Source organism: Triticum aestivum, chromosome 6B, assembly GCF_018294505.1.
Source record: "Triticum aestivum cultivar Chinese Spring chromosome 6B, IWGSC CS RefSeq v2.1, whole genome shotgun sequence".
Lineage (NCBI taxonomy): Eukaryota > Viridiplantae > Streptophyta > Magnoliopsida > Poales > Poaceae > Triticum > Triticum aestivum.
Window position 1 is genome coordinate 481,219,455 of NC_057810.1, and position 24,656 is coordinate 481,244,110.

Sequence of the window (24,656 nt, forward strand, 5' to 3'; positions counted from 1 at the left end):
ACTGAGAGTACGATATGATGGTGATATTCAGCATAAATGCGTGTGGCGGAGGACTGGAAAATGAGTGAAATGTCAGAAGGTCCCGGTAAGGGAAACGCGCGTACATGTCGGTTGGTGGTCACGACTCGCAGCGTACATCGTGTGTCAGAGGCTAGCTAGCTATAGTACCATGTACAACGGTTTGTACCCGCCCTACTATTCTCAACCTCACTCTAATGATATACTACCTTTGTTTATTTTTATAAGATGTTTTAGACATACATACACTATTCAAAACAATACAAAGCTAGTTGTCTGAAACGTCTTATAACAACAAAACAAATGGAGGGAGTATTATTTGTGCTATATAATCCTTCGTCAAACTTAGGCCTCATTTGGTTTGAAGGAATTTCACATGAATTATAAAGGATAAGATTTTTGTATGAATTTTTCCTTTAAAGCCCTTTGGTTCATAGGAATGGATTCCTATTCCTACATAGGATTGATTCCTATCCTCCATATTTCAAAGGAAAATAAACATGAGCTTAGACTCAATGAAAAGAAATTTCATGATATGAACCAAATGACATTCTTTTTCTAATCATACTAATAGGATTTGAGATACATGTCATCTCATTTCCTACAAGTTTCCTATTCATGTGATAATCCTATCCTATGAATCAAAGAGAGCCTAATCCGTTCACAGACCGAGAGAACTTATTTCCAAATCTGGCCCCACGTATCACCCCCACATTTTTCTTAGGGGCGCGTAACCCTAGCTTTCCCCCATTGCCGGTCCTCCTCGTCCGGTGGTGCTCCTCGCGGCGTGGCAAGGTTTCGGCAACGGTGTCCTAGGGCCATGTATCCATCTGATCTGGATCTAGGTGGCCTGTGGGGTCTGGTTTGTTGGTTGTGGGTAGTCCTGTTGTCGGTGGGTCCCGGAGGCTGTTGGGCACCATGGAGGTACCGACGGCGAGGTGTGTGCTCGGCTTGGTAGTGCCAACCGTTTTTGCAGTGGTGCTACTGTTCATAGGCGGCTTCTATGCCAAGGTGTTTCGGCAGCGGCAATCTGAACTAATAGGGACGATGTTACACCTGTTTCGATGGGTTTCGGATGTGGCTGCCGGTGATATAGATGAAAATCTTGTTGAGCTATGGTCGGTGCCATCGGTGGTGACACTCGTGGTTTTGTTCCCTTCCTAGGAGGAGTTGTTATAGTGTGTCGACACCTCACTCCCTCTTCTTTGGTTTGTTGTCTCCAGGAAAAAGTCTAGATTTAGATCCGAACCGGCGATGGCGGCATCCTCGTCATCATTTCTTTGTTGGGAGCATTGTTTTTTGAGGCATTGCTTGGAGGTTCTCTATTGCTCGCCGTTGTTCCAGATTGTTCTTCAGGGGCGTTATACACACCGTCTTAGGTGAGACCAAGACGATGGCCTTCTTGGGGCTATCGGAGTCCCGTCATTCACCTGGCAACTATTTTAGACACTCAGAGATGACATGTATCTGAAATCCTATGAAAAGGAATAAAAAATAAGATGCCCTTTGGTTCACATGGTAGGGTTTTTTTCATTGAGTCCAGCCTAATGTTTATTTTCCTATGAAATAGGAAAAAATTTCTTCATAGGAATATGATTCTATTCCTACAAACCAAAGGGCTCTAAAGAAAATTTTTCTATACAAATTCTATCCTATGGGATTCCTACAAAGCAAAGGAGTTCTCGAGGGGTTTGGTGCGTCGGCAAGCATAGCTCAATTTAGAACAAGTTTTTTTATTGTGTTCGTTCCAATTGAAGTGGTATTTACTTCTCATCGGGTTATGATGAAAACTTGTCTTGTATAGTTCACTATGCCTACTCTAAAGATAGGACATCAATTTGTGCGCGCTGGAGAAAAGAAGTTTGAAAAGGGGCATTCAGTGAAAGAAAAATAGTCTTGTTACATATCAGCCTACTGAGACTTAGTTAAGTCTCAGTCAATACTATATCCATGAAATTTTATAGTGAGCTATTGAGATTCTTTCTTCAGATTTTTTTTTATCAGGAGACTTAGTTAAGTCTCAGTCGATGCTATATCCATGGGATCTTATATTGAGATCAGTGTAATTTTTTTCTTCAGATCTTTTTACATGTTATTTCACTTGACTGAGATTTGGTTAAACCTCAGTTGACTAAGATCAAGATACACCCATAAAAAACATCAACTGATAAGTGTCACAGGTGTGACACAAAGCATTACGACACTCACTTTTTACAATTAAAATTGTCATCTGAAAAGAAAAAGGAAACCCCGAAAAACTGAAACTTGCCATTGGAAAAGTTGTCATGCTTGGAGCTGCCATGTGTTCATACCACACGTGCATAATGATCCCCGGCCTAGCTTGAGCTCGCAGTTTAGTTTTTTCACAAGCTATAAAATTCTGGACAACTTTGGATGTTTTACTTCAGTAACAAGTGGTGATGCATGTACACCGAACAATGGTCGTGGCTGCCCGACTTAATCTTGCGTGAAACCTGCAAGTGCAAGCCAGTGCAGTACGTACGCGAAGACAGGCCTGTGACACGTCAGGTCCTCCGCTGGGCGACGCGGAAATATGCATCTGCATGCAAGCAAAGCCTCCTGCAAGCTACAGTAAAAGCGACATAGGCGCAGACAGACCGGGGTGACCGAGACCCGTCAGAGCGCCAGGCAAACCGCTGTTGGCACACATCTCAGAGCACACGCGAACGCGAGCGCTCGCTGATCAGATCGGATGCCGCAGACTGGCGTGCAATGCATGCCCGTCCGTCCTCTTGCCGTGTCACAGGAGCTGGTTGGTGGCCACCAGCTGCCCCCGCCCTCTCTTTGCCATTGGAGACGGTACTACTACTACCACGCGCATGTGCCGACCTGCGCGCACTGTCGTCTATGCGCGTCAGTGCATGGTTCGCCGCTCGCCCGCCCGCCGTGTGGTCAAAACATGGCCAGTTCTCCGGTGAATCGTAGTATGCTTCCGTCGGTGGTGCACGGCTGTATGTAGCGCGCGGGTCGCCGGGGAGCCTCGTCGCTGGCGGTCTCGCTCGGCCCGTACCTTTTGGTGTGCCGTGCTGCGCGTCGCCTGCGCCTGCTCCAGTGGATAAGCTGACTGGCTGGCTGGCTGGCTGGGGAGATAAAGCCATCAGCTCCGTCACGGTCGACCAGCCTTGCCCTGCCGTGCGCCACACGGGAGTAGGCTCTTTTCTTCTCCCCTGAAAAGCCGTGTCCAAATATCGTTGACTGTTTTCGTGCGGTGTGAATTGCCCCTCTGAGTCAAATTTATGAGGCCCAGTAGAAGGATGTATGTTGGATTTGCTCGCATTGCAACGTTTTATCTGTCTAGTATAACTGACATGAAGGAAGAGCATTTGCGGCATAGTGAAACATGATGCAGATTCTTACAGTGATAGGGTTCGAAGCTGGAACTAAATAAAAGGTAAGGGACATGTAGTGCTAAGTTTGCCTGAAATCACAAAGCGGGGATAGCTCAGTTGGGAGAGCGTCAGACTGAAGATCTGAAGGTCGCGTGTTCGATCCACGCTCACCGCATACATCTATTTTTTTCTCCTATACGAAAATTCTACTATATATACTCGGGCTTTTTATTGTTCCGCTGCTTTCCCCTTCTCCACCCTTAAGCCGCCGTCTTCCTCCTCGACTTCCGACCGCAACACACGACGCCACAACTTCCAGCAACGACGTAAGTTCTACCTTTTCTTTTCTTTGTTTATTACTGCGTATTGCTCCAGCGCGCTCCCCTCCCACGAAAATTTTGTACCGCCAGCTGATCTTATCTCCATTACCCTAGAACCCTAGAACCTTTTCGTTTTCGCTGCAAGCTTCTCGTCAGATCCGCTTCATAAATACTCCAGATGCCTACTAATTTCACTAATAGGAGTGAGATATTTGACTTCGTAGTAGTCTTTTTCCGCCTCAGTTTGCGCCTCTGATCCATCCATGTAAGGACGGTCCAATTTCACCATCTAGGTTTTGATTTTAATTCTCAAAAAAAATGAATCTAGGTTTTGATTTTGTGTCCGATTGCATCATCTAGGTTTTGATTATGTATCTGGGGCTTACGAGTCACAACATAGAAGGAAACACGGTTTGAAATTCTAAAAGTTAGCATCAGTGTTGTTATGCTGTTTTTGATCCGTTCCAGTTGGATGGTAATTTTGTCAATCAAGGGAAGATAAACTATTTTCTGTCTCTTGAATTCATATTAGTTGTTTAAGAAATTAGAATCTACAAATGGACACTGGGACCAGCCGGTGTTACAAGAACAGATTTATGCTACTCCCTCCGTCCTAAAATAAGTGTCAACTTTGTACTAGCTCTACGACAAATTTGTACTAAGCTCAAGACACTTATTTTGGGACTGAGGGAGTACATGATAGTATTTTTTTATGACTTTGGGGAATGAACATTTGAGATTAGTTTAGGCCAAGGCATTTTTCTTGTTTGTGTTATACAACTCTGGCCTTGGAGTGGGGGCTGCTGGTTCAATGTCAATCCATTGCTTATGTATAAGAATCATGTAACATGCTATTGCTATTACACTTGCAATGGTGATTACTTGCATAACCAATATATTCTTCTTTTAGGCAGTTGCTCTTGAATCAGGCTGAAAAATGATGGGTTCGCGAGGTACCAGTGTTGTGCTCTCAAGAGCTGCTCGGATGAGGCAAAAGCTGCAGTCTGCTTTGGAGGCCAGTGCACTAGATATTGAAGATGTTTCTTACCAACATGCTGGGCATGCGGCTGTCAAGGACAATGCAAATGAGACGCATTTTAACATCAAGGTAATTTCACCCAAGTTTGAAGGGCAGAGCCTTGTGAAGCGTCATAGGATGGTGTATGATCTCTTGACCGATGAGTTGAACTCGGGTCTTCATGCTATCTCCATTGTTGCGAAAACTCCAACAGAGTCGGGATCATGAATGTAATTTTTCTCGACTCGATTAGTGTTTGTTCCGAAATAAGTTGATTGCAGCAATAGCATGTAGCCACGAATCGGTTTGTAAAGCAATGTTATGGCATGCATATTTCTTCATGATAAAGACATACTGTTGCCTTGGTTGAAGTGTGAATTTCTCTATGTGCATGATTGCCTGCGGCCATTAACTTACGGAAACTTATCAAGTACTCCCTCTGTAAAGAAATATAAGAGCATTTTGATCACAAAAGTAGTGACCTAAACACTCTTATTTCTTTACCGAGGGAGTACAAATTTCTCTGCTGGAAGCATTTGTCATTTAAGAAAAAGGGGGATTCACAAGCTGAAGTCTAAGCTTATGAATATAAGATGTAATATGTGTCATGATTCATGAAAGTGAGACTAAGGTAATTTTTCTATTTCTGAAAGTGTATTTTGACTGCAAAGCTAATATAGTCGAAGCACAATTAGCAAAGCTAAGCCTATTCAGCCATGAATTGTCTGTCTTCCAGCCGCATTTTCTGTGTTCGATGGCTTAAATGCTTAATTAAGCATAATCTAAGATCTGGATGAACTCAAACTCTCAAGCTCTGAAAATCCTAATTTGCACTCACTCTTTGGCCCCCTCTCTCTGCCACAACGGTTGACCCTCATTCGCCACCCCCACCGGTGATCCCGAGGCGGATCCGAGGCCCACGCCCGCTCCATGCGCCACGCCTGACGCCTCCCTATTGGCCGAGGCCGTTCCACCCATGCAGCTGCACCATGCAGGCTCCGCACCGCTTGATCTCCGCACCTTCGTCTGCACCATGCAAACGCAGATCGACCGCGTCCTCCCCGCGCCTGCGTCACGTCGACGCCGCAATGAGGTGCCACCCAACTTCACTCCGAGGAGAAGCGGGCGAATCGCCAAGGCCGATCGGGGCTTGGACTCCGAGATGAAGGCCAAGCGCGTGCTTCTCCGGCGCCTAGGCCTACTCAAGGACGATGCCCCGATGGACGAAGCCACTCTCTCCAAGTATGCGCCTCTGTTCGACCGCCCGCTGGCTGCCGATGTCATCCAGGCCTTTGCCGACTTGTACGGTTGGGGCATTCCATCTGCGGAATGCAGCTCTTCCCCGCAGCGCACCGGAAGCCCCCGCCTCGTGGAGATCTGATCGGCCTGGCCTTTTGCGCCTGTGCCTAGCGACCCCCCCACCCTCCCATGGATGCAAACCTTAAGATCATTTTTTGGAATGTCCGAGGCCTCAACTCTCGTGCTAAACGTTCTGCGGTCCGTAGCGTTATTTCCTCCGCTGCCCCTTGCGTCGTCTGCCTCCAGGAAACGAAACTTGCTCGCATGTCTGACTCTCTGGTGATGGAAACCCTGGGCGCCCCCTTCCTCGACTTCTACTTCCTTCCCGCGGATGGCACTCGCGGAGGCATCTTGCTTGCTTGGCGCTGCGACATGATCTCACTTTCCAGGCCTACCATTGGTGACCATCACGTTTCTGCCCTCGTCTCTCCACTTGTCGGGGATCAGCACTGGTGGCTTACGGGTGTCTACGGCCCGCAGGGCGATGATGACAAAATCGCCTTTCTTGGCGAGTTGCACGAGTTTCGCGACACATGTGCCGACCCTTGGCTCATTGGAGGAGACTTCAACATGATCACCTCCGCTGCCGATAAGAACAACAACAGGCTCAATCACCGAACTATGAGTCGTTTTCGCCGCTTCATCGCCGACCTCGAGCTTCGTGACATCCACCTCCACGGCCGTCGATACACTTGGTCCAACGAGCAGGAGAACCCCACCCTCGTCCACAACGATCGTGTGCTCTGCAGCTCGACCTGGGATGTTGCACAACCCCAGTGCCTTCTGCGCCGTCTCTCCTCGGTGGCGTCCGATCACTCCCCTCTCTTCCTGGACTGCACGGCACACAACAACCAGGCCAAGCGCTTCCACTTTGAGCGGTTTTGGCCGAAGCTCAACGGCTACCTGGACGTGGTTTCTGATGCCTGGAACTCCACCCCGCCGCACCCTGATCCATTCCGGCGCCTGTACGCTCGCCTCAAGATTACCGCTCGGCGCTTGCGGAGCTGGGGCTCGAAATCCCTGGGAGGCATTTCTTTGCAGCTCACGGTCGCTCGCGAGCTAGTCGCTCGCCTCGACGAGGCACAGGACCGGCGCCCGCTCACAGCTCCGGAGGCCTGGCTGCGGCGTCGCCTGAAATGTGCCTACCTCGGCCTCGCCTCCCTCGACCGGACGATCTCACGCCAGCACTCTAGATACTCATGGCTGCGAAATGGTGAAACCAACTCAGCCTTCCTCCGGATCCAGGCCTCTCGACGCCTCCACAAGAAGAGGATCCTTGAGCTTCAGCACGATGGGCAGCTCCTCCTCGACGATGAGGCCATGGCAGCTGCGGCTTTCTCCCACTTCACCCATCTGCTTGGTTCCACGGATGAGCGTGCCTTCACCCTCAACCTTGACATGCTTGGGGTGCCCACTTCTGACCTCTCCGGCCTCGATGCGCCATTCACCGAGGACGAAATCTGGAACGCAATCAAGCTGCTCCCCCATGGAAAGGCACCTGGGCCCGACGGTTTCACCGCCGAATTCTTATGCTCGGCCTGGCCCGTGATCAAAAAGGACATTTGCGAGGCATTTGACAAGCTCTATGCTCTCAACGGCCTTGGCTTCGGAAAGCTTAATGAGGCGCTCATCACCTTGCTACCCAAGAAGCCTGACGCGTCCTCGCTCGCTGACTATAGGCCGATCAGCCTCATCCACCTCCTAGCGAAGCTTTTCGCCAAAGTGCTCTCCCTTCGCCTCGCTCCCAAACTGCCCGAGCTTGTCTCTGTCAATCAGAGCGCATTCATCGCCGGAAGATGTATCCATGACAACTTTCTCCTGGTCCAACAAACCGCCAAGCACCTCCACAACCGCAAGCTCCCGCGCGTCCTACTCAAGCTCGACATTGCGCGAGCCTTCGATTCGGTTTCCTGGCCATTTCTCCTCCAAGTCTTGCGCCATCGCGGATTCGGCCCACGTTGGCGGGAATGGATCTCCATCTTGCTCTACAGTGCAAGCACCCGCGTCCTCATCAATGGATCGCCCGGGCCACCAATCAGGCATGCTAAGGGGTTGCGCCAAGGTGACCCAGTGTCACCGATGCTATTCACCATTGTGATCGACGTGCTCAACTCCGTCATCCTACGTGCGGTACAAGCTAGAATTCTACACCGGCTCACTCCCAACCACATGGCCTCAAGTGTATCCCTCTACGCCAACGACGTGGTGGTATTCTGTCACCCAGACCGACATGACCTCGCCGCGCTCCGGGAGCTGCTGTCTGTGTTTGGAGGTGCCTCCGGCGTACGCACCAACTTCGACAAGTGCTCTGCAACCCCCATCCAATGCCCTCCTGCTGATGAGGCGACTATAGGACTTGAGCTGGACTGCCCGGTCAAGCACTTCCCCATCACCTACCTAGGACTGCCGCTATCGGTCCGACGGATCCACTCCTCACATCTCATGCCGTTGGTGGACAAGATGCGCAAGAAGCTGTCCACCTGGAGGGCATCCTTGCTCTCCCGTGGGGAGCGGCTCGCCCTGGTCCGGCATGTGCTTTGCGCCATGCCCGGGCACCTGCTCGCGGCTATCGCCCTCAACGCCCATGTGCTCAAACTGGTCAAGCGCCTCATCCGTGAGTTCTTATGGCACGGCAGGAAGGATTCCGCCTCTGGTCACTGCGTGGTTAACTGGCGTCGCGTCTGCATGCCGCTGCAGCTCGGCGGACTAGGCATCCGCGACCTGCGACGCACCGGGCTCTCCCTCCGCACCCGCTGGCTCTGGCTCCAGGCCACAGACCGGACGCGGCCCTGGAGCCATCTACCCCTCCCTGCCGTCTCTGAAACGTTGGCCATCTTTCGTGCTTCCACCCGATGGGAACTTGGTGATGGGCGCACTTGCAAATTCTGGACTGATCATTGGGTCCACGGCCAGTCCATCGCCGAGATCGCACCGGCTATCTATGCTATGGTGCCCAAGCGGCGTCGCCAACGTCGCCTCGTGGCCGACGGACTCCAGGACCGGGCTTGGGTCCAGGACATCGTTGGCGCCTTGGGCCCCCTGGCGACTGTCCAGTACATCGAGCTATGGAGGCGTCTACTCCCGATTTCACCCTCCGAGCAGCCCGACATTCTTCGGTGGCGATGGACAGCGAATGGCACATACTCTGCAAAAACCTGCTACGACGCTCTCTTCCTCGGCTCTACCTCATCCCCACATGCCGAGCTCACCTGGAAGACTTGGGCCCCCTTGAGCGTCAAGTTCTTCATATGGTTGGCCCTGCAGGACCGGTGCTGGACGAACGAGCGGCATTCCCCTCGGCCACGAGCCCTTCTTCGACTGGTGGAAGGCATCCACGTCATCTGCCCCGCCTTCTCTTCGTAAGGGCACGGCCTCCCTGGTGATCATCGTCGCCTGGACCCTCTGGAAGCACAGAAATGCTTGCACCTTCGACGGCATCCGCCCGTCAGTGACCGAGGCCTCTCGAGCTGCTCTGGTCGAGGCAGCAATGTGGGCCACGGCTGGCGCAAAAGGACTGCGCTCCTTTGTATTTGAACCGCCTTGATCGAACCCTATAACTGTAACTTTGCGTAGCCCCGGCCACGAATGTGTTGCTTGGCCATGCGCATGTAAACTCCTCTACCTATCAATGAAATGATACGCTCTATGCGTATTCGAGAAAGAAAAAACGGTTGACGAGGGCATGTCCCCAGACTTTAACAAGGCTGCAACACCAATACACAGTGCTTTTTGGTTGCTACTTGCTGGAGAAACATAACATGAGCAGCGATGCAGATTGCTGACAAATTTGCCGCCTCCGCTCTTCGAAAGCCCTTTTTTCTTCTATCTTTTCCTGAATGTCCAAAGGAGGACATATATCTAACACAAAAGAAAAACTGGATTTGCCACACAAAAGGGACAAGAAAAATGCAACTGACTGCTGGGCTAGTTCCACTGCATATGTAAAAAGAACCTGGATGTGTGTCGCATTTGGGTTGGGCGTGCAAAAGCCCTACGGCGTTGGCACGCATCAGGGCGAAATGCATGGAAGGATTGTGTTGCTGAGAAAGATTAAAAACATGAGGGGGGAAAGGTAGGGTGCACTGAAAAAAATTGCCCTCACGCAGGATCGAACTACGGACCTTCAGTTTACAAGACTGACGCTCTACCACTGAGCTATAAGGGCTATTTGTGAAATGTATAGCATCCAGATATACTTATTTCCAAACGAACGAAAATGGGCAGGAGTTTGTGAGCCTTTTCACATATCTCGCACGTGCAATTTCAAATATACACAGCATTAAGGCATTCTAGGAGTCATCTCACAAATCGCAGTAGCACTCCATAAGAGGGGCACCAAAACATATAATCCAGCTGTACATCAACCACACATTGAAAAATAAACAGCTGAACGTCACCAGAAAATACTGGTAATTTTCAAATTTCAATGCCTGCTCTCATGCTAAATGCCACCAGCAAAAAAGGACAAAGTATTTTCCAATGTATCTAGTCTCCGCTGAGCAAAAGTATTAAGTGCCAACATTTTAATAAAATACAGTCGGACTAAATGCCAAGGAAAAGCAGTACCACTTAAGACAAACTAAAACGATAGTTGAACAACGCAGAGTTTTATTCCACGTCTTCCTCTTTATGAACGGTAATCTGGCCTTCAGTGAATTCGCATGGCTTGATGGCCACACCTAACTGCTTACGCATTTTCCTCATGATAAATGCCTCACTTTCTTCACATATTGAGACCACGGTCCCTTTCCGCCCAAGACGTCCAGTCCGGCCAGCTCTGTGGGCGTAGTGCGTAGAGTCTGTGGGAAGATCCAGGTTGATCACAAGGTCGCATTCTGGTATGTCCAGTCCTCTGGCGGACAGCTCGTTTGTGACCAGAACCCTGAATTCACCTGCCTTGAACTTTTTTAGAACTGTTGACCTTGCAAGCTTCCCAAGATCTCCATGTAGCTCGATAGCTTTCATCCCACGGGCCTCCAACTTAAACACAACATCCTTCAGTGGCTTGGTGTTGTTCATAAATGCAATCACCGTCTCTGCTTCCAGGGCATGGATGCATCTCCTTACGGTGTCAACTTTGTGATGAGCCTTGGTTGTACAGTAGTAATGCTCCAACGATGGCGGTAAGCTGTCAACTGCAGCTTGATTCACTGACATTGTTGGAGAATCAGAGTTAGGGTCACCCTGGGACAGCATGGGCCTTGGAACAGTGATCGAGTCAAGCGGGACTACACTCTTAGCCCTAACAAGAACTGGATCATGGCCCCAACTCCTGGCTGCACGTATAACTGAAAACGGCACTGTTGCTGAAACCAAGATTGTCTGACGGTCAGACCGCCTAGCAAGTGGACCAAGGATGTGACTAGAAGATGAAGTGCTAGGTTTCCTTCCAACGTGCTCCAGTATTCTATGCATATCCTCACGGTAATTGAATGATAAGAGCTGGTCAACTTCATCCAGTACAAGAAAACGGCAGTTATGAGTTTGTAGCTTACCCGCCGCTGAAATTTCCGAAATGCGGCCAGGTGTTCCAACAACAATAATAGGCTTGTTCTTCTTCAGTGCTTCCTCTTGCCTCGAACGGTTAGCACCGCCAACAAGCTGCTGGACAAGTCTCTTATCATCAGGACCCAAAATCTTCTCCACTTCTCGCACTATCTGCATCCCTAGTTCTCTTGAAGGAGCAACAACAACAGCTTCTATACCTGATCTCTTTTCAGAATTACCCTGTTCTCTAGCCCTCTTCAGGGGCCCTATTTCAGAAAGAATAGGGAGAAGGTACGCAAGTGTTTTCCCTGACCCAGTATATGATTGGATAACCGCATCATGCCTTTGAGATATGACAGGAATAGAAGCGGACTGGACCTCAGTTGGAGAGGTCAGGCCTTCCTTGTTCAGCCGGTCAATGAGCAAAGGCGGCAGACCGAGCTCTTCAAATGAACTTGCAGAAAATAAAGCCTCATCGATCTTCAGTTTCTTCTTCACCACTGGCGACTTTGGTAAGGCACTCTTCGCTGGCTTCAGATTAAGCGAAGAAACCTTCTTTGGTTTCACACTGAAAGCAGAATCTCTTGAGTTTGGCTTCGGCCCTCCAGTTCGTGGCCCCCTTTCCTTCTTCACATAATCAGCTTTGCTTTCTGGCACCCTTTCCTTCTTCACGTAATCAGCTTTGCTTTGTGGCATCCTTTCCTTCTTCACATAATCAGCTTTGCTTTGGACTTCCAGGCTAGCCAGAGTTAGTGTGCTGCCACTATCCTGGACAGTTTGACTACCCCGCCAAGCAGTCTGATGGAACCCTGATGCCCGTGGCAACGACAGCATTCTGAACGGGAGATGGTCACCGATGACAAAGCATGACCGAGATGACGCCAGCGCAAGAACATTCCGATGAACTTGCCCGATAATTAGCCTCATTTATGCTATTACTGAACAATGTCAAACGCAGTACCTCAGCTCGATAACCGTAGTTATGTTTCAAACACTTTATATCTCAGCAACTTCAGGGCAGGGTGCGCTTGTGGCTGTGCGAAATAATCAGGCAACCGGGTCAGTTGAGTCACAAAACCAGGGGCGGATCTAGACAACGCGCCGGTGTGCACACAAGAAAATTGGGGGAAATTAGTTTGAGAATAAGTAATCAACGGATGACCAAAAGCTCATACCTTGGAAACAAATGTGCGGGATTGAGAACGGGGACGGAGATGGCGGCGACGCGGGAGGGTTCTGGGGGGGGGGGGGGGGGGGGGGGGGGGGGGGGGTTGACGCGTCGGTGGCGAAGCAAAGCTACGGGACGGCGGCAGCTCCAGGTCACGGCGATGGTGCTGGACTGTGGGTGAGATTTTGGAGCCGGACTGGTTGGGGTGGGTAGGTCAGGGCAGGAGAGCAGGGTGGCTGCGCGGACGAGGAAGGGATAGGGGAGGAGGCGGAGAGGAAAATCCTGCTGTGGAGGGGATGGATTTTTGACGGTTCAGATCGTTTGCTGGCAGTGGTGATCTTTTTTTTCTCTTTTTGGATCAACATGTACATAAACGTTCTTCTACTCACAAAAAGATATTATTGACGTAGATAATGACTCAAAGTCCATATATTTAAGAAAAAACTCTTTCAAATGTGTCTCTCTGAATGTTTGACTTGCCACTGTGGCCCACTGCTTGCCGACTTCTGCCTAAGCTGTAACACCCCCAGTATCACACCATAGTAATCCCTTACGATCATGCCAAATCATCATCATTTGCATTGATTAATCACAGTATTTAAATATGTCATTTCACAAACCTTCTGTGAACTCTATTCAAATTCAAAGTGAAATTTGAAGTTGCACAAAAAATTCTGGAAAAATGTTCACCAGTTAGAAAATATTCCAAAACAACTTTTTGTTAAGGAAAACAACATCACCATCAAGTCAAAGTGGGCCAAAGCATTTAAATCAGTGCCAAAACAACTCTATAAATGTCTAAATTCTTTTTTGAAAAATTCCAAAGGATTCCAAATTTTCCCAAACATTATGTGGCAATGTGGAATATACCATAGTATTTATGTGACCAAGTTTCACATTTTTACTAAGTCATTTGATGGCTCAAATTATTGCAAAACTATCTCTGGAAATAAAGCAGAGATAAAAATAGAAAAAGGGCCTAGACTACTGCTGGGGACTGGGCCTAAGTGCACAGTGCCTGGTGCCCAGCCCACCACGGCCTCCTCCTCCTCCTCCCCCCCGTTCTCTGTTCAAGCGACCGAGGCGTGCCCGCCGTCGCCGCTGAACCCACCTCGCCGACCACGCCGCTACAGGCGCCGCGGGTGGATAAAGATCCACCTCTCCTCCCCCTGGCCTCCTCATCCACTCACCCCCCGTTCGCCCAGATCCACCTCTCCCTCTCTCCTTCCAACGCAACAGGGAGCCATCGTCGCCACTGCCTCGACGCCAGCGTGGCCACCGTGGCCTTCTCGCCGCCCTCGACCGGCCCAGGAGGATCGCCGCCCTCTCCTCCGTCACCTGCGTCCCTGGATTGGAGCTGACGAGCCGCCTCGACGCCGCCTGCTTCTTCCTCTTCCTCGGACCACCGCCGGCGAGCTTCGTTGAATTCGTCGCCCTGGCAGCTCCTAAGCCCCCGCCGGCCGCCGTGTGCCACTCGGTGAGCCGCTGCTCTTCTTTCCCCCTCAACCATCTCCCTCGGACTCGCCCGCTAGTAGTAGCACCGCCATCTCCGTAGCTTTTCTCCGTCGTGGAGCTCGCCCCATCGCAGTCGTTTGTATCCAGGGCCAGAAGAGCACGTCCACGTGCTTGGGACATCTCCATGAGGCCGCCCGTGCCGTTGCTTTGGCCTCTTGCCTCGCAAAACGGAGATTGCTTCCGAACCGTGCTCCGGCCGCCGCCTCGCCCATCACCGTCGTCGCTACATAGCACCCCGCGCTCTCCCGACACCTCCAGCGCATCCGCGCGAGCGTTAGCTCGCCGTAGGACCAAACCGCAGCTCGAACCTCCCGCGGTGCTCGTACTGGAGCCGCAGCCTCGCCATCATGGAACTCATGCCGCTGCTGCCGCTGAAGCTCTGCTGCGTTTGATTGCTTGCTACTGCTGCTTGCTCTGCTACTTACTGCTGCTACTCCCGCATGCTGCGCCGCTGCCGCCGGTGTCCGCGTGCCGCTCGCCGTCGGTCGCCGCTCCCTGCGCTAGCCACCGGGCGTTGCTCCCAGCCCCCTGCCTCCTAGTGCCGGCTGGCTCTGGCCGCCGTGGTTGGGTGCGTGTGTGAGCACAGCGCTGGCTGTGTTCTCGCACGAACAGCCAGCCCTCCCCTGTTTTGGTTAGTGGGGCTAACCCCCCTAAACTAACCCCCCACTACTACTGAACCATGGGCCCAAGGCCATTAACTTAGATTAGTTTTAAACTAATTTAAGTACCCCCCTTACAATGACAGGTAGCCCCCACCTCTAATTATCTCTTTAAAAAGAAAATCTTAAATCTGTGATAATGACACCTGGGCCCCACTACCCAGGTTTGACCAGTCAACAGTTGACTAGTCAACTATGTCTTGACTAATCGACTAGGTCAACCCAGCCCCCTAGCCCCACATGTCATTGACTGTGGCTAGCCCCTGCTGAGTATAAAATGTATATCCTGTTTTTAATTCGTTTTAATAATAATTCTAGGAATTTTAGAAAAACTTTAAAACTTTAGAAAATCATAGAAAATAATCTCTAACTCGAATGAAAATGTTTTCTACATGAAAGTTGCTCAGAAAAATGAGACTAATCTGAGTACGCAACCCGTTTACCTGTCAGATACCTCTAACTATCTGAACATGGAACATTCCCCCTCCGGTCATCTGTGTGACTCAGGTCCGGAACCAGGAATTTCTTCCCGGTTGAATCCCCCCTTCACTTTCCCCTTAGTTGCTTGACACTGCTGGGTTACTATCGGGTGCCGAGGGTGAGACCTCTACAACACTTCTGATGTTAACCCTGTAGTGTAGCTATTCGGTCGTGGTCATCGAGGGTGATTCCGCCTTAACCACTTCCGATACGACCCTGTCGTGCAACCCCTCAAGTGTGAACCTCGGGGGTGACCTCTTACGTTCACCTTGATGATTACATCGAGTGGAATTCACCGGGGGTGATTCCTCGAGTTTTTCCCCTTGATGTTTAGACACACAGTTACTATGATTACTATGACTTTACACTGAACCATGTTACTAAAGACGGGTCGACCCTGAGGGGTACCCGCGCGAGCATAATTGCGAGTGATGTGGAGACGGGTTGACCTGGAAGGTGCCCGAGAGATAATTACGAGGCGTGGCCGGGCATTCTTAGCCCTTGCCGCAAGTCCTCGAGATGGGGCAACGGGGTCACATCTTTCGCGAGTCTCTGCTTGTTACCGCACGTTCCTAATCCACTACGGTTTGGATATTTGATCCGAGGGGCTTCTGGCCTGATAGCACTAACCATCATGTGGGCATAGTATGGGCGTTCTGCGTCGTATACATCAGCCGAAGCTTAATAGACGTCAGCGACTGAGCGACGCGCGCCGGGTTGGACTGGTAAGCTCCTGCCTTTTTTAAGGAGGTAGCTAGGTTTGCTCACCGGCCGCGTACGCAACGTGCAGGAGTTCCTGGGGAGATGGCCCATGACCCATGGGGGCATAGGTTTAGTCCGGCATGCTGACCTCTCTATTAAGCCTAGGTCGGGTTACGGCGTATTGTTTGGCTGAGGCCGGGCATGACCCAGGAAAGTGTGTTCGGCCAGAGTTAAGCGAGCGTGGTGGGTAAGTTGGTGCAACCCTGCAGGGAAGAAAACATCTATCGATAGCATGTCCTACGGTAACGGACACTTGGAGTTGTATCCCGATCGATACAACTAGAACTGGATACTTGTGATGAGAATTGGATTGTGATGAGAAATGGATAGTACGGCTCTGGGATTTCTTTCTCGCAGGGAGTCAAGAAAGGATCTCTAGCCGAGGTTGATAACACTACTACTACTTTACTTTATGCTACTCTACTCCCTCCTGTTTGCTGCAAGATGGTGGTTTCCAGAAGATGCTAGACTTCGATAGGACTAGGCCTTCTCTCTATTCTGGCATTTCTGCAGCCCAGTCCACATATACATCCTCCTTTGATAATGTTGCATATGTAGTGTAGATCCTTGCTTGCGAGTACTTTGGATGAGTACTCACGGTTGCTTTGCACCCCCCCTTCCCCTTTCCTTTTCTTTCCGGTTGATGCAACCAGATGTCGGAGCCTAGGAGCCAGATGCCACCGCCGGTGCTTACTACTACGTGGAGACCGCTGACGACCAGGAGTAGTTAGGAGGCTCCCTGGCAGGAGGCCTTGCCTTTTCGATCAATGTTGCTTTTGTGCTAGCCTTCTTAAGGCAAACTTGTCTAACTTATGTCTGTACTCAGATATTGTTGCTTCCACTGACTCTCGTGTATTCGAGCTTATGTATTCGAGCCCTCGAGGCCCCTGGCTTGTAATATAAAGCTTGTATTATTTTAATTTGTGTCTAGAGTTGTGTTGTGATATCTTCCCGTGAGTCCTTGATCTTGATCGTACACATTTGCGTGTATGATTAGTGTATGATTGAATCGAGGGCGTCACATAAGCTGATGTGGAAGGGCTTAAACAACCTTGTATTGATCATGGTGTGGACGCTCTCATTTGAACACAACACCAAGGCAACATATCCGACAATAACATAAAACACATAAACCTTGGTGTGCGAGACAGGGTCGAGGCGGTTGACCGAACCCTAGCCACCACCCGTCCTACCGTCGCCGGTATGCGTCGTCGGCAAAGCCCGCGCAACACCGATGGTGGCGGGAAGGTACCGATTCAGGGTGGCCTTCTCAGGAGGTGTTGGAGGGAAGCCATGGATGGCGAAGGAGATGATAGCTCGAGTGGCGGTCTTCGTTAAGCAGGCTTGATGGAGGCGCTAGAGGGATACATCGCGGCGATCTTCAATTACGGCATGGCTGTATAGGTCACTGGAGAAGAGAGGCGTCGATGTATGGTCCAGAGGGCGGTGTGTTTGACATCATATATGTTTCTGGTTGCAGCGCATAGGTCTCCGTCTTTGGAGATCTGGTTGATTTAGGTTTTCGATGGTCACACATATATTCGATTGGCCTTATTGGCTTGCAGAGTTTCTACATGACCTTATCAGTGTTTTCTTCCTTGGGGCAGCGATTTGCTTCGCACATCGCGTTCGTCGGCGTCTCTTGATTTACATCAATGACTTTTCAATCGCTGCTTCAAGCTATTTTTTTTCTTTAAAGGAAGGTTGGAACCCTCGGTCTCTGCATCATTACGATGCACACATCCATCTTTATTAAAGTTGATGCAAGACAATAAATGCCAAAGTCATCAACTAAGTGGAATACATAACAAAAACAACTACGGTCGAATCTGTTGGAAATATGCCCTAGAGGCAATAATAAAAGGAGTATTATTATATTTCCTTGTTCATGATGATTGTCTTTTATTCATGCTATAATTGTGTTATCCAGAAATCGTAATACACGTGTGAATATATAGACCACAACATGTTCCTAGTGAGCCTCTAGTTGACTAGATCGTTGATCAACAGATAGTCATGGTTTCCTGACTATGGACATTGGATGTCATTGATAACGGGATCACATCATTAGGAGAATGATGTGATGGACAAGACCCAATCCAAAGCATAGCACAAGATCGTGTAGTTCGTTTGCTAGAGCTTTTCCAATGTCAAGTATCCTTTCCTTAGACCATGAGATCGTGTAACTCCCGGATACCGTAGGAGTGCTTTGGGTGTACCAAACGTCACAACGTAACTGGGTGACTATAAAGGTATGCTACGGGTATCTCCGAAAGTGTCTGTTGGGTTGACACGGATCGAGACTGGGATTTGTCACTCCGTATGACGGAGAGGTATCTCTGGGCCCACTCGGTAATGCATCATCATAATGAGGTCAAAGTGACCAAGTGTCTGGTCACGGGATCATGCATTGCGGTACGAGTAAAGTGACTTGTCGGTAACGAGATTGAACGAGGTATTGGGATACCGACGATCGAATCTCGGGCAAGTAACGTACCGATTGACAAAGGGAATTGTATACGGGGTTGCTTGAATCCTCGACATCGTGGTTCATCCGATGAGATCATCGAGGAGCATGTGGGAGCCAACATGGGTATCCAGATCCCGCTGTTGGTTATTGACCGGAGAGCAGTCTCGGTCATGTCTGCGTGTCTCCCAAACCCGTAGGGTCTACACACTTAAGGTTCGGTGATGCTAGAGTTGTAGAGATATTAGTATGCAGCAAACCGAAAGTTGTTCGGAGTCCCGGATGAGATCTCGGACGTCACGAGGAGTTCCGGAATGGTCCAGAGGTAAAGAATTATATATGGGAAGTTGAGTTTCGGCCATCGGGAAAGTTTCGGGGTTCACCGGTATTGTACCGGGACCACCGGAAGGGTCCCGGGGGTCCACCGGGTGGGGATCCCTATCTCGGAGGGCCCCATGGGCTGAAGTGGGAGGGGAACCAGCCCCTGGTGGGCTGGTGCGCCCCCCTGGGCCCCTCCTGCGCCTAGGGTTGGGAACCCTAGGGGAGGGGGCGCCTTCACTTGCCTTGGGGGGCAAGTTTCCCCCCTTGGCCGCCCCCCCTAGGAGATCCCATCTCCTAGGGCCGGCGTCCCCCTTGGGGTCCCTATATAAAGAGGGGGGAGGGAGGGCAGACGCACCCTTGCACTTGGCGCCTCCCTTCCCCCTTTGCTACACCTCTCCCTCCCGCAGACGCTTGGCGAAGCCCTGCCGGGATCCCTGGTGCATCCACCACCACGTCGTCGTGCTGCTGGATCTTCATCAACCTCTCCTTCCCCCTTGCTGGATCAAGAAGGAGGAGACGTCACGCTGACTGTACGTGTGTTGAACGCGGAGGTGCCGTCCGTTCGGCGCTAGGATCTCCGGTGATTTGGATCACGACGAGTACGACTCCCTCAACCCCGTTCTCTTGAACGCTTCCGCTCGCGATCTACAAGGGTATGTAGATGCACTCCTCTCTCTCGTTGCTAGATGAACTCATAGATTGATCTTGGTGAACGTAGGAATTTTTTATTTTATGCAACGTTCCCCAACAGTGGCATCATGAGCTAGGTCTATGCGTAGTTCTCTATTGCACGAGTAGAACACAAATCTGTTGTGGGCGTAGATGTTGTCAACTTTCTTGCCACTACTAGTCTTATTTTGCTTCAGCGGTATTGTGGGATGAAGCGGCCCGGACCGACCTTACACGTACGCTTACGTGAGACAGGTTCCACCGACTGACATGCACTAGTTGCATAAGGTGGCTAGCGGGTGTCTGTCTCTCCCACTTTAGTTGGAGCGGATTCGATGAAAAGGGTCCTTATGAAGGGTAAATAGAAGTTGACAAATCACGTTGTGGTTATTCGTAGGTAAGAAAACGTTCTTGCTAGAACCCTATTGCAGCCACGTAAAAGATGCAACAACAATTAGAGGACGTCTAACTTGTTTTTGCAGCAATTGCTTTGTGATGTGATATGGCCAAAAGTTGTGATGAATGATGAATGATATATTGTGATGTATGAGATCATGTTCTTGTAATAGGAATCACGACTTGCATGTTGATGAGTATGACAACCGGCAGGAGCCATAGGAGTTGTCTTAATTATTGTATGACCTGCGTGTCAATGATTTAACGCCATGTAATTACTTTACTTTATTGCTAAATCGTTAGCCATAGTAGTAGAAGTAATAGTTGGCGAGCAACTTCATGGAGACACGATGATGGGAGATCATGGTGTCATGCCGGTGACGAAGATGATCATGGAGCCCCAAAGATGGAGATCAAAGGAGCTATATGATATTGGCCATATCATGTCACTACTATTTAATTGCATGTGATGTTTATTATGTTTATGCATCTTGTTTACTTAGAACGACGGTAGTAAACAAGATGATCCCTCATAATAATTTCAAGAAAGTGTCCCCCCTAACTGTGCGCCATTGCTAAAGTTCGTCGTTTCGAAGCACCACATGATGATCGGGTGTGATAGATTCCTACGTTCACATACAACGGGTGTAAGACAATTTTACACATGCAAAAACACTTAGGTTAACTTGACGAGCCTAGCATGTACAGACATGGCCTCGGAACACAGAGACCGAAAGGTCGAACATGAGTCGTATGGAAGATACGATCAACATGGAGATGTTCACCGATGATGACTAGTCCGTCTCACGTGATGATCGGACACGGCCTAGTCGACTCGGATCATGTAACACTTAGATGACTAGAGGGATGTCAAATCTGAGTGGGAGTTCATTAAATAATTTGATTAGATGAACTTAATTATCATGAACTTAGTCTAAAAATCTTTGCAAAAATGTCTTGTAGATCAAATGGCCAACGCTCATGTCAACATGAACTTCAACGCGTTCCTAGAGAAAACCAAGCTGAAAGATGATGGCAGCAACTATACGGACTGGGTCCGGAACCTGAGGATCATCCTCATAGCTGCCAAGAAAGCATATGTCCTAGAAGGACCGCTAGGTGAAGCACCCATCCCAGAGAACCAAGATGTTATGAACGCTTGGCAGTCACATGTTGATGATTACTCCCTCGTTCAGTGCAGCATGCTTTACAGCTTAGAACCGGGGCTCCAAAAGCGTTTTGAGCAACACGGAGCATATGAGATGTTCGAGGAGCTGAAAATGGTTTTCCAAGCTCACGCCCGGGTCGAGAGATATGAAGTCTCCGACAAGTTCTATAGTTGTAAGATGGAGGAAAATAGTTCTGTCAGTGAGCACATACTCAAAATGTCTGGGTTGCACAACTGCCTGTCCCAGCTGGACATTAACCTCTCGGACGAGGCGGTCATTGACAGAATCCTTCAGTCGCTCCCACCGAACTACAAGAGCTTTGTGATGAACTACAATATGCAGGGGATGGTGAAAACTATTCCTGAAGTATTTTCAATGCTGAAGTCGGCAGAGGTAGAAATCAAGAAAGAACATCAAGTGTTGATGGTCAATAAAACCACCAAGTTCAAGAAAGGCAAGGGTAAGAAGAACTTCAAGAAGGACGGCAAGGATGTTGCCGCGCCCGGTAAGCCAGTTGCCGGGAAGAAGTCAAAGAATGGACCCAAGCCTGAGACTGAGTGCTTTTATTGCAAAGGGAAGGGTCACTGGAAGCGGAACTGCCCCAAATACTTAGCGGACAAGAAGGCCGGCAACACTAAAGGTATATGTGATATACATGTAATTGATGTGTACCTTACCAGTACTCGTAGTAACTCCTGGGTATTTGATACCGGTGTCGTTGCTCATATTTGTAACTCACAGCAGGAGCTGCGGAATAAGCGGAGACTGGCGAAGGACGAGGTGACGATGCGCGTCGGGAATGGTTCCAAGGTCGATGCGATCGCTGTCGGCACGCTGCCTCTACATTTACCCACGGGATTAGTTTTAAACCTCAATAATTGTTATTTAGTGCCAAGTTTGAGCATGAACATTGTATCTGGATCTCGTTTAATACGAGATGGCTACTCATTTAAATCCGAGAATAATGGTTGTTCTATTTATATGAGAGATATGTTTTATGGTCATGCCCCGATGGTCAATGGTTTATTCTTAATGAATCTCGAACGTAATGTTACACATATTCATAGTGTGAATACCAAAAGATGTAAAGTTGATAACGATAGTCCCACATACTTGTGGCACTGCCGCCTTGGTCACATTGGTGTCAAGCGCATGAAGAAGCTCCATGCTGATGGACTTTTAGAGTCTCTCGATTATGAATCATTTGACACATGCGAACCATGCCTCATGGGCAAAATGACCAAGACTCCGTTCTCCGGAACAATGGAGCGAGCAACCAACTTATTGGAAATCATACATACTGATGTGTGTGGTCCAATGAGCGTTGAGGCTCGCGGAGGATATCGTTATGTTCTCACTCTCACTGATGACTTAAGTAGATATGGGTATGTCTACTTGATGAAACACAAGTCTGAGACCTTTGAAAAGTTCAAGGAATTTCAGAATGAAGTAGAGAATCAACGTGACCGAAAGATAAAATTCTTACGATCAGATCGTGGAGGAGAATATTTAAGTCACGAATTTGGTACGCACTTAAGAAAATGTGGAATCGTTTCACAACTCACGCCGCCTGGAACACCTCAGCGTAATGGTGTGTCCGAACGTCGTAATCGCACTCTATTGGATATGGTGCGATCTATGATGTCTCTTACCGATTTACCGCTATCATTTTGGGGATACGCTCTAGAGACAGCTACATTCACTTTAAATAGGGCTCCGTCTAAATCCGTTGAGACGACACCGTATGAATTATGGTTTGGGAAGAAACCTAAGCTGTCGTTTCTAAAAGTTTGGGGATGCGATGCTTATGTCAAGAAACTTCAACCTGAAAAGCTCGAACCCAAGTCGGAAAAATGCGTCTTCATAGGATACCCTAAGGAAACCATTGGGTATACCTTCTACCTTAGATCCGAAGGCAAGATCTTTGTTGCCAAGAACGGATCCTTTCTGGAAAAAGAGTTTCTCTCGAAAGGAGTAAGTGGGAGGAAAGTAGAACTCGATGAAGTACTACCTCTTGAACCGGAAAGTAGTGCAGCTCAGGAAAATGTTCCTGTGGTGCCTACACCGACTGGAGAGGAAATTAATGATGATGATCAAGGTACTTTGGATCAAGTTGCTACTGAACTTCGTAGGTCCACAAGGACACGTTCCACACCAGAGTGGTATGGCAACCCTGTCCTGGAAATCATGTTGTTAGACAACGGTGAACCTTCGAACTATGAAGAAGCGATGGCGGGCCCAGATTCCAACAAATGGCTTGAAGCCATGCAATCCGAGATAGAATCCATGTATGAAAACAAAGTATGGACTTTGACAGACTTGCCCGATGATCGGCGAGCGATAGAAAACAAATGGATCTTTAAGAAGAAGACGGACGCGGATGGTAATATTACCATCTATAAAGCTCGACTTGTCGCTAAGGGTTATCGGCAAGTTCAAGGGGTTGACTATGATGAGACTTTCTCTCCCGTAGCGAAGCTGAAGTCCGTCCGAATCATGTTAGCAATTGCCGCATACTATGATTATGAGATATGGCAGATGGACGTCAAAACGGCATTCCTTAACGGCTATCTTAAGGAAGAACTGTATATGATGCAGCCGGAAGGTTTTGTCGATCCTAAGAATGCTAACAAGGTATGCAAGCTCCAGCGATCCATTTATGGGCTGGTGCAAGCATCTCGGAGTTGGAACATTCGCTTTGATGAGATGATCAAAGCGTTTGGGTTTATGCAGACTTATGGAGAAGCCTGCGTTTACAAGAAAGTGAGTGGGAGCTCTGTAGCATTTCTCATATTATATGTAGATGACATACTTTTGATGGGAAATGATATAGAACTTTTGGACAACATTAAGGCCTACTTGAATAAGTGTTTTTCAATGAAGGACCTTGGAGAAGCTGCTTACATATTAGGCATCAAGATCTATAGGGATAGATCGAGACGCCTCATAGGTCTTTCACAAAGCACATACCTTGATAAGATATTGAAGAAGTTCAATATGGATCAGTCCAAGAAAGGGTTCTTGCCTGTGTTGCAAGGTGTGAGATTGAGCTCGGCTCAATGCCCGACCACGGCAGAAGATAAAGAAGAGATGAGTGTCATCCCCTATGCCTCAGCCATAGGATCTATTATGTATGCCATGCTGTGTACCAGACCTGATGTAAACCTTGCCGTAAGTTTGGTAGGAAGGTACCAAAGTAATCCCGGCAAGGAACACTGGACAGCGGTCAAGAATATCCTGAAGTACCTGAAAAGGACAAAGGACATGTTTCTCGTTTATGGAGGTGACGAAGAGCTCGTCGTAAAGGGTTACGTCGACGCTAGCTTCGACACAGATCTGGATGACTCTAAGTCACAAACCGGATACGTGTATATGTTGAATCGTGGAGCAGTAAGCTGGTGCAGTTGCAAGTAGACCGTCGTGGCGGGATCTACATGTGAAGCGGAGTACATGGCAGCCTCGGAGGTAGCACACGAAGCAATATGGATGAAGGAGTTCATCACCGACCTAGGAGTCATACCCAATGCGTCGGGGCCGATTACTCTCTTCTGTGACAAC

General features: G+C 49.1%; 2 protein-coding genes and 2 non-coding genes across 5 annotated transcripts; 2 read left to right on the top strand and 2 right to left on the bottom strand.

Moving 5' to 3' along the window:
* Nucleotides 1-3,462: 3,462 nt before the first annotated feature.
* LOC123137580 (protein BOLA1, chloroplastic) lies at nt 3,463-5,077 on the top strand. 2 transcript variants are annotated; one of them, XM_044557398.1, is made up of 2 exons: nt 3,463-3,694; nt 4,599-5,077. In XM_044557398.1, exon 2 carries the CDS (start codon nt 4,626-4,628, stop codon nt 4,932-4,934), a length of 309 nt encoding a protein of 102 aa, XP_044413333.1. In that variant the 5' UTR covers nt 3,463-3,694; nt 4,599-4,625; the 3' UTR covers nt 4,935-5,077. The 2 variants fall into 2 exon arrangements, with proteins under 2 accessions (XP_044413333.1, XP_044413334.1); XM_044557399.1 differs by having other exon boundaries at nt 3,505-3,694; nt 4,603-5,077.
* On the top strand, nt 3,471-3,543 carry TRNAF-GAA (transfer RNA phenylalanine (anticodon GAA)). Its single transcript has one exon. It is a non-coding gene; the product is annotated as a tRNA-Phe (tRNA).
* A 5,021-nt stretch (nt 5,078-10,098) lies between the features above and the next one.
* TRNAT-UGU (transfer RNA threonine (anticodon UGU)) lies at nt 10,099-10,170 on the bottom strand. Its single transcript has one exon. It is a non-coding gene; the product is annotated as a tRNA-Thr (tRNA).
* A 214-nt stretch (nt 10,171-10,384) lies between these two features.
* LOC123137581 (DEAD-box ATP-dependent RNA helicase 47A) lies at nt 10,385-12,917 on the bottom strand. The gene is made up of 2 exons (XM_044557400.1): nt 12,668-12,917; nt 10,385-12,526 (listed from the first exon to the last, which is right to left on the bottom strand). Exon 2 carries the CDS (start codon nt 12,417-12,419, stop codon nt 10,614-10,616), a length of 1,806 nt encoding a protein of 601 aa, XP_044413335.1. The 5' UTR covers nt 12,420-12,526; nt 12,668-12,917; the 3' UTR covers nt 10,385-10,613.
* Nucleotides 12,918-24,656: the final 11,739 nt, after the last annotated feature.

What these genes read in the sequence shown, in the direction of transcription:
- LOC123137581 (XM_044557400.1), bottom strand. Translation starts at nt 12,419, where the DNA reads ATGAGGCTAATTATCGGGCAAGTTCATCGGAATGTTCTTGCGCTGGCG.
- LOC123137580 (XM_044557398.1), top strand. Translation starts at nt 4,626, where the DNA reads ATGATGGGTTCGCGAGGTACCAGTGTTGTGCTCTCAAGAGCTGCTCGG.